Source organism: Balaenoptera acutorostrata, chromosome 9 (genome assembly GCF_949987535.1).
Source record: "Balaenoptera acutorostrata chromosome 9, mBalAcu1.1, whole genome shotgun sequence".
NCBI classification, from domain to species: domain Eukaryota; kingdom Metazoa; phylum Chordata; class Mammalia; order Artiodactyla; family Balaenopteridae; genus Balaenoptera; species Balaenoptera acutorostrata.
The window spans coordinates 7,060,395-7,073,574 of record NC_080072.1 but is presented as its reverse complement, the minus strand read 5'-3'; the positions used below and the strand labels follow the sequence as shown (position 1 = coordinate 7,073,574).

The window sequence follows — 13,180 nt, the reverse complement described above, 5'->3', positions numbered from 1 at the left end:
GAAGGGGATGAAAGATGTGGGGCTGGGCTATGATGAAGATCAAGGTTAGACCAGGGTAGGGTTCAAGTAGGACTGGATCCTCTTCCTCACAAGCCTGTTGCCTTTTCAAGCCTTGATCTGAGGTTTGCAGTTGTTCCGTTTCTCACACCTAAATGTTCAAAGACTTGTAGCTCCAGTGGCAGGTTCCTACAATTGTTAGCCTTGACCTTGGCCAAAGCCTTTCTCTGAACCTCAGTTTCTCCAGTTATAAATAAGAGATAATACCTGTCTAAGGTGTTGTAAGAATACATGAGAGCGTGTGTAGGGCAGGGCCCAGTGCTTACTGCTCGTAAACAGCGGCACTTCCTGAGCACTTGCTCTGTGCCCCGCTGGAGCGGAACACTAGTTGTCCCGGTCTAGCCCTCCCAGTTGGTTTGGAAGGCAGGTACATTTGTTCCGGTTTCTCAGCCCAGGACTGGAGGCCCGACAGTTTGCTGGGCTGGGCCGGGCCTGTCGTGGGGCAGCCGCTCAGACTGCCCGCTGCCCTGACCACCGCCAGGCTTCCAGTCCCCGCCCGCTGCGCTTCCCGCCGCAGAAGACTCCCGGGCCGGCCCCGCCCCCTCCGCTGCAGTCCCGCCCCCGGCATAGCCCCGCCCCCAGGCGGAGCCGGCGCCCGGAGCTGTAGCGGGAGAGCAGGCAGCTGGACCCCAGCGCGGGAGGAGGCGGCAGAGGTACCGGCGGGAGAGGGGGGAGCGGAGGCACCGCGGTCGGGCGGAACAGGGAAGAAAGTGGCCTGGCGTGGGCCCGGGTGGTGTGTGGGTGGGAGGGGGTCCTCGCCGCGTTCGCCGTCTGCACGCTCCCAACCTCCCTTTGGGCTCCAGTCTCAAGTCAGCACGTCCAGTCCCCTGCCTCTGGCCGGTGCTGCCCCCTACCTCCTTTGCGGGACGGCCTGGCCCGCCCGGTGTGCGGGTGAGCGGATGCGGTGGCTCCCGACTCCTCTCAGCGGCACTGGCGACTGCCCTTCTGCCTGTCGGCTGTGTGCTCCCCCTATTCTGGGGCTCCCCTTCTCCCTGGGCGGCCTCCAACCCAGCCTTTGCACACCGCCCCCTAGTCCCGGGCCTGGCCTGGGAGGAAACATCTGTCGCGCCCCCTGGCAGCAGAAACGGGGTCATGACCTCCAGATGTGCTGGGAAGCGTCCAGCGCCTCCTCCTGGGGCAGCCAGGCCTTCCGGATCTGTGGGAGCGGGCCGGCCCCCTCCTCCCCAGTGACACAGGCCGTGAGGAATGTCCCGGCCTCAATGGACCCTGTGTGAAGCTGCCGGGTGGGGGGCAGAGCCCAAGAACATCCCCCAAGGCAGGCCCGGCACTGGGCCAGAGCAAGAGGCAGCCCATGGGCTGTGCACGCACAGATACACAGAGCTCAACCCACACGGAGCAGGGGTCTGCACAGACCCCCTCCCTCATGTCCCCTGTCACCCCCATCACACACACTTCACACACACCACAGCCGAGGCCCTGGAGCCTGGCACATGGAGCCAGGGCCTGCATCTGACACCACACACTTAACACAAGGCCAGCTTCACTCGCTTCACCTTCCTTTCGGTCTTCCAGCAGTGTTGAGAGGGGACAGGGATGGTTAACCCCATTTTAGAGGTGAGAGAACAGAGACTCAGGGTCAGTGTCACAAACTTGTCCTAGGAGAAACCAAGGGAGGAGGCACTCGGAGCCTTACTTAGTCCTGGAGCTTTAGCTGAGGGGTGCAGAGCCTCTGCCTCCATCCCTTCCTAGCCCAGCCCTACACAGTGTCACTGGATGATGCACAAAGACTCACCAGCAGGTGCCTGCACCCCTAGTGGGTCACCCACATCCCTGTCCCAGCCACCCACTCCATTCTGGCTTCACCTGAGGGTGACTCCCCCTCACGTTCTCATACCACCCTTTGCATCTGCCCCTCGTCTCGACACGTTTTCCGCACTTAAGCAGGTCCCTGGGGCCTTGGGTGTCTCACTCTTACATCCTGTGAGACCTCAAGCCTTAGCCCAACCCCCCACCTGCCCCACACCTACTCACACAGGGTTAGGAGTGGGGAGGTACAGCACTGTTTAGGCCCTGGAGATTGGCAGACCCAGGTTCAAATCCTAGCTGATACGGAATTGCTTCAGTCAGAGCATCCCCTTATCTGGACCTCAGTTTGTTTGTCATATGGGGTTCAGACTCTCAGCATCAGTGAGGCCAGGTAGGCAGAAGTCCCCATGGGTCCCAGTTCCAGCAAAGGGGCCTGGTCAGCATGACTTCCTCCCGTACCCCCAGGTATGGCTACAGAGGCCTGCAAGAGGGTAAGCCCAGGCCTGTCCTTCAGGTTAGGTTGACTTAGGTCCCATGACTGAGCTAATGTGACCCCAGCACCTTCCTCAGGATGTGGGGCCGGGCAGGGGGCTGGGCCCAGAGTTGGGGCCACTTCCTGTGCTGAAGGAAGTCCTCTTGCTGTTCCTGCTGCCCTGCCAGCGCTCCCTGGGAACCCCTGTGTCCTTGAGGTATTGAGGCCGTGAGGGCCAGGTCATTGAGACCCAGCCTCTGGGTGCTCAGCTCCTCTGGGATCCTGGAGGAAGTGGGAGGAGCAGGGAGGAAGGTCTCTGGGGACAGGACGTCCTCCTTTTGTCAAGTGGACAGGACCCAGACACCAGTGGCCCCATGGGTTTCCCGTCCGAGCGGAGACAGATCATCTGTCCGGTTGGGCCAGGTCTTGGTGGGGACCCTCATTCTGGGCCCAGACCAAAGCCAAGGTGTGTGAGTGGTGACTGGGGAGCCCTGGCAGGCCCAGGGCCGCCCAGGCTCCAAGACCCTCAGGGCCAAGGCCCCGACAGCCCTGCCCAGCACTAAGCTGGAGGAGGGGGCTGGAAACCTCAGCCCCAGGCAGACGAGGAAGTGGCCAGGAAAGCGGAAGCGGCTTTGATGGTCGCGGAGGGGGCCGGAAGTCAACCCGCGTGGTGGACCAGGCTGGGGGCCCGGGTTCCTGTTTTCTCCCCAGGCTCCTCTGAGCAGACCCCTCCTCCCTCAGGGCAGGAACCGGCCTGCCGGCTGGGCACCAACCACCCGTGCCTGCCAATGCGGCCCGGCACCCGGAGAGCCAAGTCCCCAGGTCCGAGGCACGCCCATGTGGGCCGGCGGCGTGGGGAGTCCTCGGCGGGGCCCGGCCCCTGCACCCACCGATGACCTCTTCGCCCGCAAGCTGCGCCAGCCAGCGCGGCCCCCGCTGACGCCACACACCTTCGAGCCCAGGCCAGCCCGCGGCCCGCTCCTGCGCAGCGGCAGCGATGCGGGCGAGGCCCGGCCCCCAACACCGGCCAGCCCTCGCGCCCGCGCCCACAGCCACGAGGAGACCGGCCGCCCCGCCGCGCCCCCCACCCGCTTCTTCTCTGACCCCCTGGCGCTGCTGGGGCTGCCGGTCGAGGAGCCGGAGCCCGAGTTCCCGCCCGTGCCCGAGCCCCGCTGGTTCGCCCACTATGACGTGCAGAGCCTGCTCTTTGACTGGGCTCCGAGGCCCCGGGGGACGGGGGGCCACGCAGAGGCGGGCTCTGGGACCCCCGCCTCGGCTCAGGACCAGACTGCCGGCTCCGACCTGCTGCTTGAGGCGCCTGGCTTCGTGAGTGAGCTCGGGGGTGAGGGCGAGCTGGGGCTGGGTGGACTGGTGTCTCCACCTGTGCCCCCCTTGCTGCCCAACGCGGCCGTGTCCGTCCTGGAGGAGCCACAGAACCGAACCTCAGCCTACAGTCTGGAGCATGCGGACCTGGGCGCTGGCTACTACCGCAAGTACTTCTACGGCAAAGGTGAGGGGAGGGCCGCTGGGGAGGGGCCAAGGCCCCTGTCACCTGTGGTGAGCTGCCCTTTCCCTGTCAAGTCCCTGGCCACGTGAAGGCTCAGGCTCTGTCTCTGGGCCGAGGCTGCCCAGCTTTAACCACCTCCCTAAGACCAAGCCCAGCCTCCACCCAGCCAGGCATGCTCCGCTGCCCCCATCTGGTTCACCCTCACGCTCCTCCCGGCTGGGGAGGGATTTCCTATGGACATTTCTGTGAGGTGAAAACTGAACCCCTGCACCCGGGAACCTTGTTCTCATCAGTGCCCACAAGGGAGGGCCCCAGACATCCTGGGGAAGAATATGGGCATGGTGGGCGAGGCCATGCAGGATCTAGGCTTTGGAGCAGGCAGACGTGGCCCGCCTGGGTCTGGAGCAAGACATATTATCGGTGAGGCTGCAGCAGGGGTGAGGCCTAGGGCCAAGTGTATAGGTGCCGACAGGAGTCAGGATCTGGCTTGGTAGAACGTGGGCAGGGCTGACGAGGGGACTGGACTTAATCTAGGATCTGAACTAGTGTTGTGGTGGGACCTGGAGTGGGGGACTTAGTGATGGATGTGGTCGAGCGAGGGTGGGACTGCTCAGGGGGCGGAGCTGGCCATCCACCGCCTGCTCCCCCCAGAACACCAGAACTTCTTCGGACTGGACGAGGTGCTGGGCCCGGTGGCAGTGAGCCTGCGGCGGGAGGAGAAGGAGAGCAGCGGAGGGGGCACTCTGCACAGCTACCGCATCATCGTGCGGACCACGCAGGTGGGCCGGGGTCATGGGAATCAGACCGTGGATTGCCTTCTGAATGGCCTGCATGTATCCTGAGCGCCCCTATATCCCCTCCTTAGCTCCGGACCCTCCGCGGCACCATCTCGGAGGACGCGCTGCCGCCAGGGCCCCCAAGAGGCCTGTCCCCGAGGAAGCTTCTAGAGCACGTGGCATCGCGGCTGAGCCCGACCTGCCTGCGCCTGGGCTCAGCTTCACCGAAGGTGCCCCGCACGCTGCTTACGCTGGACGAGCAAGTGGTAAGTGGGTGGGACACCCCTGCCCTACAGCTAGACCTGGTCTGAACCCAGCCTGCCCGGCTCCTAGCCACCTAGCCTTGACCCTGATCCTGGGCTGGACGGGGACCCCAGGAGAGCTGCCTTTTCAAAAGGAGGGCATCAGAGGTCATCTGGAGCCTTGCCTCTCAAAGTAAGGTCTGTAGACCAGCAACGTCCGTATCATCTGGGAGCTTGTTAGAAATGCAGATTCTCGGGCTCCACCCCAGACCTACTGAATCTCAGAGCCCGCACTTTAAGAAGATCCCAAGGTAATTCCTATGTGCATTTCAGCTGAGGAGCGCTGATCTGACTGCCACCCCCTCTTCCTGCAAGTCCCTCTCCTTCCCTGTCAGTTTGCCCGGCAACGCCCTGCTTGGTCTCCTGCCAGTCTGGGGTGCTCACTCCTTCCTGGGGCTGCCCATTCCACTGTGGGACCACTCAAGCCCGCTGAAGGTCCTTCCCTACCCTGTGCTGAAAGCTGCCTTTTGGCCCTGATTCTCCTCCTCTGTCATTCAGTCTGTTAGTCATTCAACAAACATTTCCTCATACCTTGGTACCAGGCCCCAGACTGGATGCTGGAGACCTGTCTAGACCAGATGCTGTCCTTGAGTAGCTCACAGACAGGTGCGGGAGAGAGACCGCAGAGAATCATGGATAATGATGGAGCAGGATAACAGTGACAGGGCAATGTGGAGGGCTCTGTGGGGCACCAAGGTAGGGCTGACAGCCCTTCCTTGGTTCAGCATCACGGAGGAAATGCAAGAGCCCAAACCAGGAAGAGCAGGCATTTTCTGGACAGAAGGAACAACTTGGGTGAAGCTTAGAGACTAAAAACTGTCACGTCAGGGTCCTGTGGGCAGTTCAGCGTGACTGGAGTAGGGCTTGGGGGGAAGGGGTGCGAAAGGCTGGCCTTTGGTCCTGAGGGCACTGTGGAGCCATGGAAGATCTGAGAGGTTGAGTAGCCCTCTGGCTGCAGTGTGGGGGCTAGACTGGAGGCCAGGCTGAAGGCTGTCGCAGTCATCCCAGCCAGATGTGGTGGTGATGATGGCAGAGGTGAAGAGGAGGTGACAGTCCAGGGACAGAGTGGATGGCCTTCGTGGCCGACTGGAACGGTGGGGGTGTTGTGAGATTGCCCTGCTTCTCGGCCGCTGGGAGTGGTAGTTTTTGGAGGCAGGGACCCTGCAGGATGAGTGGGAGCGGGGAGTCACAGTGAGGAGGTGAGGTGCCAGGGGCTGGAAGGACATCTGGGCAGCTGGAGCTCGGGAGGGGGGTCTGGGCTGGAGGCAGAGTTGGGGATATCATTCCATGGAGATGGCTGCTGTGGCCACTGAAGGTGAAGAGCGTGGGTGGAGAAGAGGCCCAGACATGAGAGGGTGAGGTCCCTGGGGTCTCAGGCGGAGTGAAGTTCCAGTTGTCCCAAGTGCCAACTAAGGTGAGAGGGTGCCAGGATGAGGCCATGCCCGTGGCCGTAAGAGGGCCTTGGGGTTTAGGAGCTGGGGTGGAAGTGGGGCTGTAGCGTGAGGAGGGATGAAATGAAAGTGGGGACTGTGGGTGTAGACGTGCTTGGCGTGAAGATGGGAGGCCAGAGCTGGAGGGGCCCTGGGCTTGTTTGCATGGTGGCAGGGCGCCCTGAGCTGTGCTCAGTTAACCCCAGATGCAAAGGAGCCACAGGAGCCGGGAGCAGAGAGTAAGCAGAGGTGGTGCAGGGCTGCAGGCCTCCAGAGGCTGGGCTCAGGGTGCCTGGCATTTGAGGGAGGGGAGGACAGGCTGGCCTTGAGATAAGGAGGATGACATTAATTGGGATCGAGCGCACTCTGTGCAGGGTCCTCTCCACGAATCATGTCCTCTGTGGTCATATGGCAACCAGCCCCCTCCCGGTTCCTTCTCACCTTGATCTCCTCTGCCCTCCTGAGCACTGGGAGCAGGAGAGACAGAACCCACTTGATAAGCGAGGACACAGAAGTAGCTTAGAGAGGGCAGAGCTCAGGCCACACACGGAGGCAGTTCTGCCCCCAGGCCAGTGTCCCGGTCCATTCCCCAAGGCTGAGGGGCGCTGCAGGGTGACTGAGGCCTGTGCCTTCTGCCTGTGCCCTCCCCCGCAGCTGAGCTTCCAGCGCAAGGTGGGCATCCTGTACTGCCGGGCGGGCCAGGGCTCGGAGGAGGAGATGTATAACAACCAGGACGCAGGACCCTCCTTCATGCAGTTCCTCACCCTGCTGGGTGACGTGGTGCGGCTCAAAGGCTTTGAGAGCTACCGGGCCCAGCTGGACACCAAAAGTGAGGCCCAGGGGGCCCGGGGTGGGGGCAGACCCAGGCTGAGGGGCAGGCTGCCTTGGTGAAAACCAGCTGCCTGCTCACTTTTCTGTCCCATCTTGTCCTGGGTCTGGGGCCGGGGGTGGAGAGTTCTTTGGGTAGGCTGAGGACGTGGGTCCAGGGCTGCAAAGGCCAAGCCACAGCTGGGAGGAGGGGCTGGGACTATCCCCCAAGGCCCCGGTGCCCTACTGGCTGAGCTGGGCCAAGGGGGTTTGTGGGCACCACTCTCTCCATCAAACACACATATTCCACCAGCCCAGACCCTGCCTCCCTGCTTGGAAAGGTCCCAGGGCCCCTGGAAGGTGTTTTTATCCAGCACCTCCTGCCTGCCTTCCACTCTCTCAGCTGCTCCACACATGCTGGTTCCTGGGCCAACATCTGTCTTCTCCTGGGACATCCGCCCCCGACTCCCTGTTAGCAGGCCATTTCTCATTTCTGTCTTCATTCTATCTCAGCATCCCCCCATCCCAATCCCAGGCTGGAGGCTGGATCCTGTAGGGGGAGGGGAAGGGAAGCAGCCAAGGCTGAGGCCCTTGGAGCTCATGGCCTGGACCTTGGCTGGTGGCAGAAAGGGGTAGTCCACCTGCTGGCTGGGGGTACAGAGGCTCCGGACTGCAAGCAGGATGGCAGGTTCAAGCCGTCCAGATTTCCCTTGCTCTCCCTCGGTGTCCCCAACTTCCTGGCCACAGCGGATTCCACGGGCACGCACTCCCTCTACACCACGTACCAGGACCATGAGATCATGTTCCACGTGTCCACGATGCTGCCTTACACCCCCAATAACCAGCAGCAGGTGTGAGGGGGCCCTGGGGATGGGGGCTGGCTATGGGCTTCTGGGGACCATGGAGGGGTGCTGTGTGGGTGGCAGTGTTTGAACCTTGGTCTGAACTCTGCTGACCCCTAACTACTCTCCAGGCTAGTGTCCCTCCCCAAAGACAAACACCCCAGGCCTTCACCAGGGGCAGGTGGGGGGGAGCCACTGGTGCCCAGGCTCTTAGGTCTCACTCACATCCCCCACCTTCTAACCCCCAGCTCCTGCGGAAGCGCCACATTGGCAACAACATTGTGACCATCGTGTTCCAGGAACCCGGCAGCAAGCCCTTCTGCCCCACCACCATACGCTCGCACTTCCAGCACGTATTCCTAGTCGTGCGGGCCCACGCACCCTGCACTCCGCACACCTCCTACAGGTGGGCGCCCGGGGTTCCAGTTCTGCCAAGGGTAGGTCTTTCTGGGCCCTCCCTTTGCCCCTGACTACCGCCTCCTTCCCCATAGGGTGGCTGTGAGCCGCACCCAGGACACCCCGGCCTTTGGGCCAGCTCTGCCCCCTGGCGGAGGTCCCTTTGCGGCCAACGCCGACTTCCGGGCCCTCCTGTTGGCCAAGGCGCTCAATGGTGAGCAGGCGGCAGGCCACGCACGCCAGTTCCACGCCATGGCCACGCGCACGCGCCAGCAGTATCTGCAGGACCTGGCCACCAACGAGGTGACCACCACGTCGCTGGACTCGGCTTCCCGCTTCGGCCTGCCTTCCTTGGGCGGGAGGCGGCGGGCGTCCCCCCGGGGCCCGGGCGCTGAGCTGCAGGCGGCAGGGGCGCTGGTGTGGGGCGTGCGCGCGGCGCCCGGGGCGCGGGGCGCGACCGGAGCCGAGGCGGGCGGCCCTGACGGCGCAGAGGTGCCATGCCTGCTGGGCATCTCGGCCGAGGCGCTGGTGCTGGTGGCGCCGCGCGACGGCCGCGTAGTCTTCAACTGCGCCTGTCGCGATGTGCTGGCCTGGACCTTCTCCGAGCAGCAGCTCGACCTGTACCACGGCCGCGGGGAGGCGATCATGCTGCGGTTCGACGGGCCCCCCGGCCAAGCCGTTGGCGAGGTCGTGACGCGCCTGCAGGTGAGGCGCGGGAGTAAGGTTGGGGTGCAAGGTCCCTGCGCGCGCGGCGGGGAAGGAGTCTGCTTTGGAACCCCTCGTTCCCGCCGCCTCTCCTGCGAAAGGGGAAGTCGGGGTCGTGGGGCACACCGGGAGCCTGGCAGGGCTGGAACTGGGGGTCCCCAGGCCCTCTTTTGCGGGGTGGGTGGCTAATACCCTCCTCGGGGGTGTGGGAGGGCCCATGTGACCTGGGACGGTCCCCGGGGCTGGCGCTGGGGCGGCCCCTCCTCCGGCAGCCTCGCTCACGCCCCTCCCCGCCCCGCCCCAGCTGGTGAGCCGCGGCTGCGAGACCCGCGAGCTGGCGCTGCCCCGCGACGGCCAAGGCCGCCTGGGCTTCGAGGTGGACGCCGAGGGCTTCGTCACGCACGTGGAGCGCTTCACGTTCGCGGAGACGACGGGGCTGCGGCCCGGGGCGCGCCTGCTGCGCGTGTGCGGCCAGACGCTGCCCAGTCTCGGCCCCGAGGCCGCTGCCCAGCTGCTGCGCTCGGCGCCCAAAGTCTGCGTCACCGTCCTGACCCCCGACGAGAGCGGCCGACCCCGCAGGTCAGGACGTCGGGACGCAGGGAGGTGGGAGGACCGGGCAGCTGGCCACCGCCTAGCCCGTGCCTCCCGTGTGGCCATTAGTGACAGGAATCTCGCGTGGAGGCCTTTACTTCTTGAGAGAATCCCGCGTCTCTTAATCTCTCTGAACTGCACTATCCTTATGGGTAGAATGAAGCCTATTAAGCTCGCGTCTTCACCGCCCAAAAGATCCAAGAGCAGCCCCCGCTATATTTCTCACAGACACCCTCTACACACTATTGGTTACTTACTGCATTAAACCAGGGATATGCAGACTTTTTCTGTAAAGAGCCAGATAGTAAATATTTCAGGTTTTCTGGGCTATCTGGTCTCTGCTGCAGCCACTCGACTCTGTCACGGTAGCACAAAAGCATCCAGAGATGACATTTAAATGATGAGTGTGGCCTCGTGCCATGAAAACTATTTATGGACCCTGAAATGTGAATTTTATGTGACTTTCACATGTCATAAAATATTCTTTTTATTTCTTTCAACTGTTTAAGACTGTAAAAGCCAATCTTAGCTTTCAGTAGTACAAAAACAGGCACATCTGCTAAAAGAGAAAAGAAAAAGGCAGAGGCTGGATTTGCCCCCAGGCAGTACTTTTTTTTTTTTTTAAACTAATTTATTTTATTTATTTATTTTTGGCTGCATTGGGTCTCCGTTGCTGTGCGCGGGTTTTCTCTAGTTGCGGCGAGCGGGGGCTACTCTTCGTTGTGGTGCGCGGGCTTCTCATTGCAGTGGCCTCTTGTTGTGGAGCATGGACTCTAGGCGTGTGGGCTCAGTAGTTGTGGCACGTGGGCTCAGTAGTCCTGGCTCACGGGCTTAGTTGCTCCTTGGCATGTGGGATCTTCCCGGACCAGGGCTCGAACCCGTGTCCCCTGCATTGGCAGGTGGATTCTTAGCCACTGAGCCACCAGGGAAGCCCAGGCAGGCAGTACTTTTTGGATCTCTATGCTAAGTGGTTTTCACGTGTAATTTAAATCCTCACAGCAAGCTAGGAGATCAGTACTATTATCCCCATTTCACAGATGGAGAAACTGACATTCAGCGTGATTTGCTTAGGATTCACAAGGGCAGCACTGCGATTTGAACCGAGGTCTGGACAAATGGCCAGTAGCCAGGCAAACATTTTTCAGTGTTGTCAGAGAGTTTGGAGAGCTCTCCTCCTCCTGGAAGCGAGCCTCGGGCACAGCTGGGAGTGGGGCTGGTGATGCTGGTGTTCCTGCCTGACCACCTACTCCTTCCTCCCCCAGGAGCTTTTCGGAGCTGTACATGCTGTCTCTGCAGGAGCCCAGCCGGCGGGGGGCTCCCGAGCCGGTGCAGGATGAGGCCCCAGCAGTGGCCCTACTGCCCACCACGAAGCAGCTGCTGCAAGTGTGCCTGAATGATGGCGGTGGTCCTCCAGGGCCCGGGGATCTGGCCGAGGAGAGGACTGAGTTCCTGCACAGCCAGAACCCTCCATCACCCTGCAGGTGCGCCCTCTCAGCCTTCCCTCTCTTCTAGCCCATGAGGCTGGACGGGAAGGCCTCTGCAAGCAGGGTCCACGGGTGGGGGCAGCTTCCAGTGCTGAGCCGTCCCCGCTCTCTCCAGCTCGCTGTCCGACGAGGCCCCAGTCCTGCCCAACACCACCCCGGACCTCCTCCTTGCCACTACGGCCACGCCGACAGCACCCAGTGCTGGCAGGGACACACCCCCCACCCAGGTGAGCAGAAGCAATGCTCTGGAGCGCAACGAGCAGGGGTGGGCACCGTGGTGATGGTGGGCGTCACTGCATCTATACCCACTTCTGACCCCCAGGACGGGCCAGGCAACCCCAGTGGCTGTGAGGACAGGGGTGACCCAGCCCCAGAGCTGAGGGCCTCCTTCTTGCCACGAACCTTGTCTCTGAGGAACTCCATCAGCAAAAGTGAGTCTGGAGCAAGATGGGGGCCTAGGAGCGGGGCGGGAGGAGGCCTGGCCTGCGCTTCCCTAGCTGAGCCCAGCTCCGGTGCCCACAGTCATGTCAGAGGCGGGCAGCGAGACCCTGGAAGACGAGTGGCAGTCCATCTCAGAGATCGCCTCCACCTGCAACACCATCCTGGAGTCGCTCTCCCGCGAGGGTGAGGCCACCAGGGCGCTGCGGGCGGAGCCAGGGTGGGGCTTTCTCCCATTACCTCCCTGCCCAGACGGTCCCTCTGTCCCCACAGGGCCACCCATCCCAGAGAGCAGAGATGCCAAGGGAACTCCAAAATCTGACGCTGAGTAAGCCTCCCACCCGATCTACCCCTTCACCCCGTGCCCAGTGTTCATGCCCACCCATTGGAGTGAAGCTCTGTCCCAGGGCTCTGCTGTCACAACACCCAAGTCAGAAGACAGGGGTTGGGCCCCTCTCAGGCGGGTGGGTCTGGGAACCCAGCCCATGGTGCCGCCCCCTGCCCTGGTCCCACTGAGTCCTGAATCCCATGTCCTCAGGCCAGAACCCGGGAGCCTGTCTGAGAAGGTCTCTCACCTGGAGTCCATGCTCAGGAAGCTGCAGGATGACCTGCAGAAGGTGACACGGTGGCTGCGGGTCGTGGGGAGTCACAGGGCTGCCCCAGGAGAGGGGCCAGGGGCCGGCCACGCTGACTCCTGCCTCGCCCCACCTCCCCCCAGGAGAAGGCAGACAGGGCGGCCCTGGAGGAGGAGGTGCGGAGCCTGCGGCACAACAACCGGCGGCTGCAGGCCGAGTCGGAGAGCGCGGCCACCCGCCTGCTCCTGGCCTCCAAGCAGCTGGGCTCCCCCACCAGCGACCTGGCCTGAAGCCGTCGGGTCCAGCCTCAGCCCGGCTGCGGACCTGCTGGAACTGCCCGGTCTCTCGCTCGGGGCACCTGGGCCACACCGGGCCCCGGGCCCTCCTCAGGGACTCTCCCTGCGCGAGGCGCATCTTAGCACTGCCCCCGCTCCCCGGCCCATTATTTGGTGGCATTTTGGTGGCGAAGTTGCCCTTCTACCCCATCCCCGTTTGTAAATATTCTGTGCAGAAAAGGGGACTTCAGGGAATAAAGAAGCCACCATTATTTGTGTCCACGCAGGTGTTCATGACATGATGGGGGAAGGGGCTTTGCCCCCTCAGGCCCCGGCCAAGCTCCTGGGACAGTGGCTCAGGGTTGGGCTGGCACAAACTGAAGGGTTCTCTGAGGCTAGGCCACCCTTGGCTTCTGTGTCACAAATATTGATTTGGTCTGTGGGGAAGCAGGTGGCCACACCCTGTACCTATTCTGTTTAATTGTTGGAGCCAGGCCCCTGCCCTAGAACCAGACCTGCGGGGCTGAGATCAGAGGCAGAGCCCCGCTGGGCAGGAGAGGAAAGGCACTTAGGGGCCAAGGGGCGCGTGCCCATGCCCTCTTTAAAGGCCCTGTCCCCAGTACAGGCCCCAATCTCCTCTCTGTAGACTCTGAGCCCCTAAGCCTGGCACTCCCTCAGTCACCTGGCCAGATCTGGCAGGCCCCAATTCCAGAGGTGGTAGCTTCTCTGCCTTAGTTGCCTGGGAGATGTTTCCAT

General features: G+C 62.6%; 1 protein-coding gene across 2 annotated transcripts; it reads left to right on the top strand.

Annotated features, from left to right (window-relative positions):
* The first annotated feature begins 623 nt into the window (after nt 1-623).
* SIPA1 (signal-induced proliferation-associated 1) lies at nt 624-12,718 on the top strand. 2 transcript variants are annotated; one of them, XM_057553486.1, is made up of 16 exons: nt 624-710; nt 3,038-3,806; nt 4,455-4,582; nt 4,669-4,845; nt 6,966-7,140; nt 7,866-7,969; nt 8,209-8,366; nt 8,452-9,061; nt 9,366-9,640; nt 10,915-11,133; nt 11,252-11,363; nt 11,459-11,567; nt 11,659-11,760; nt 11,848-11,902; nt 12,113-12,191; nt 12,293-12,717. In XM_057553486.1, the coding sequence occupies exons 2-16, from the start codon at nt 3,134-3,136 to the stop codon at nt 12,437-12,439; spliced, it is 3,123 nt and encodes a 1,040-aa protein (XP_057409469.1). In that variant the 5' UTR covers nt 624-710; nt 3,038-3,133; the 3' UTR covers nt 12,440-12,717. The 2 variants fall into 2 exon arrangements, with proteins under 2 accessions (XP_057409469.1, XP_057409470.1); XM_057553487.1 differs by lacking the exons at nt 624-710; nt 3,038-3,806 and having other exon boundaries at nt 3,815-4,582; nt 7,632-7,969; nt 12,293-12,718.
* The last annotated feature ends 462 nt before the right edge of the window (nt 12,719-13,180 follow it).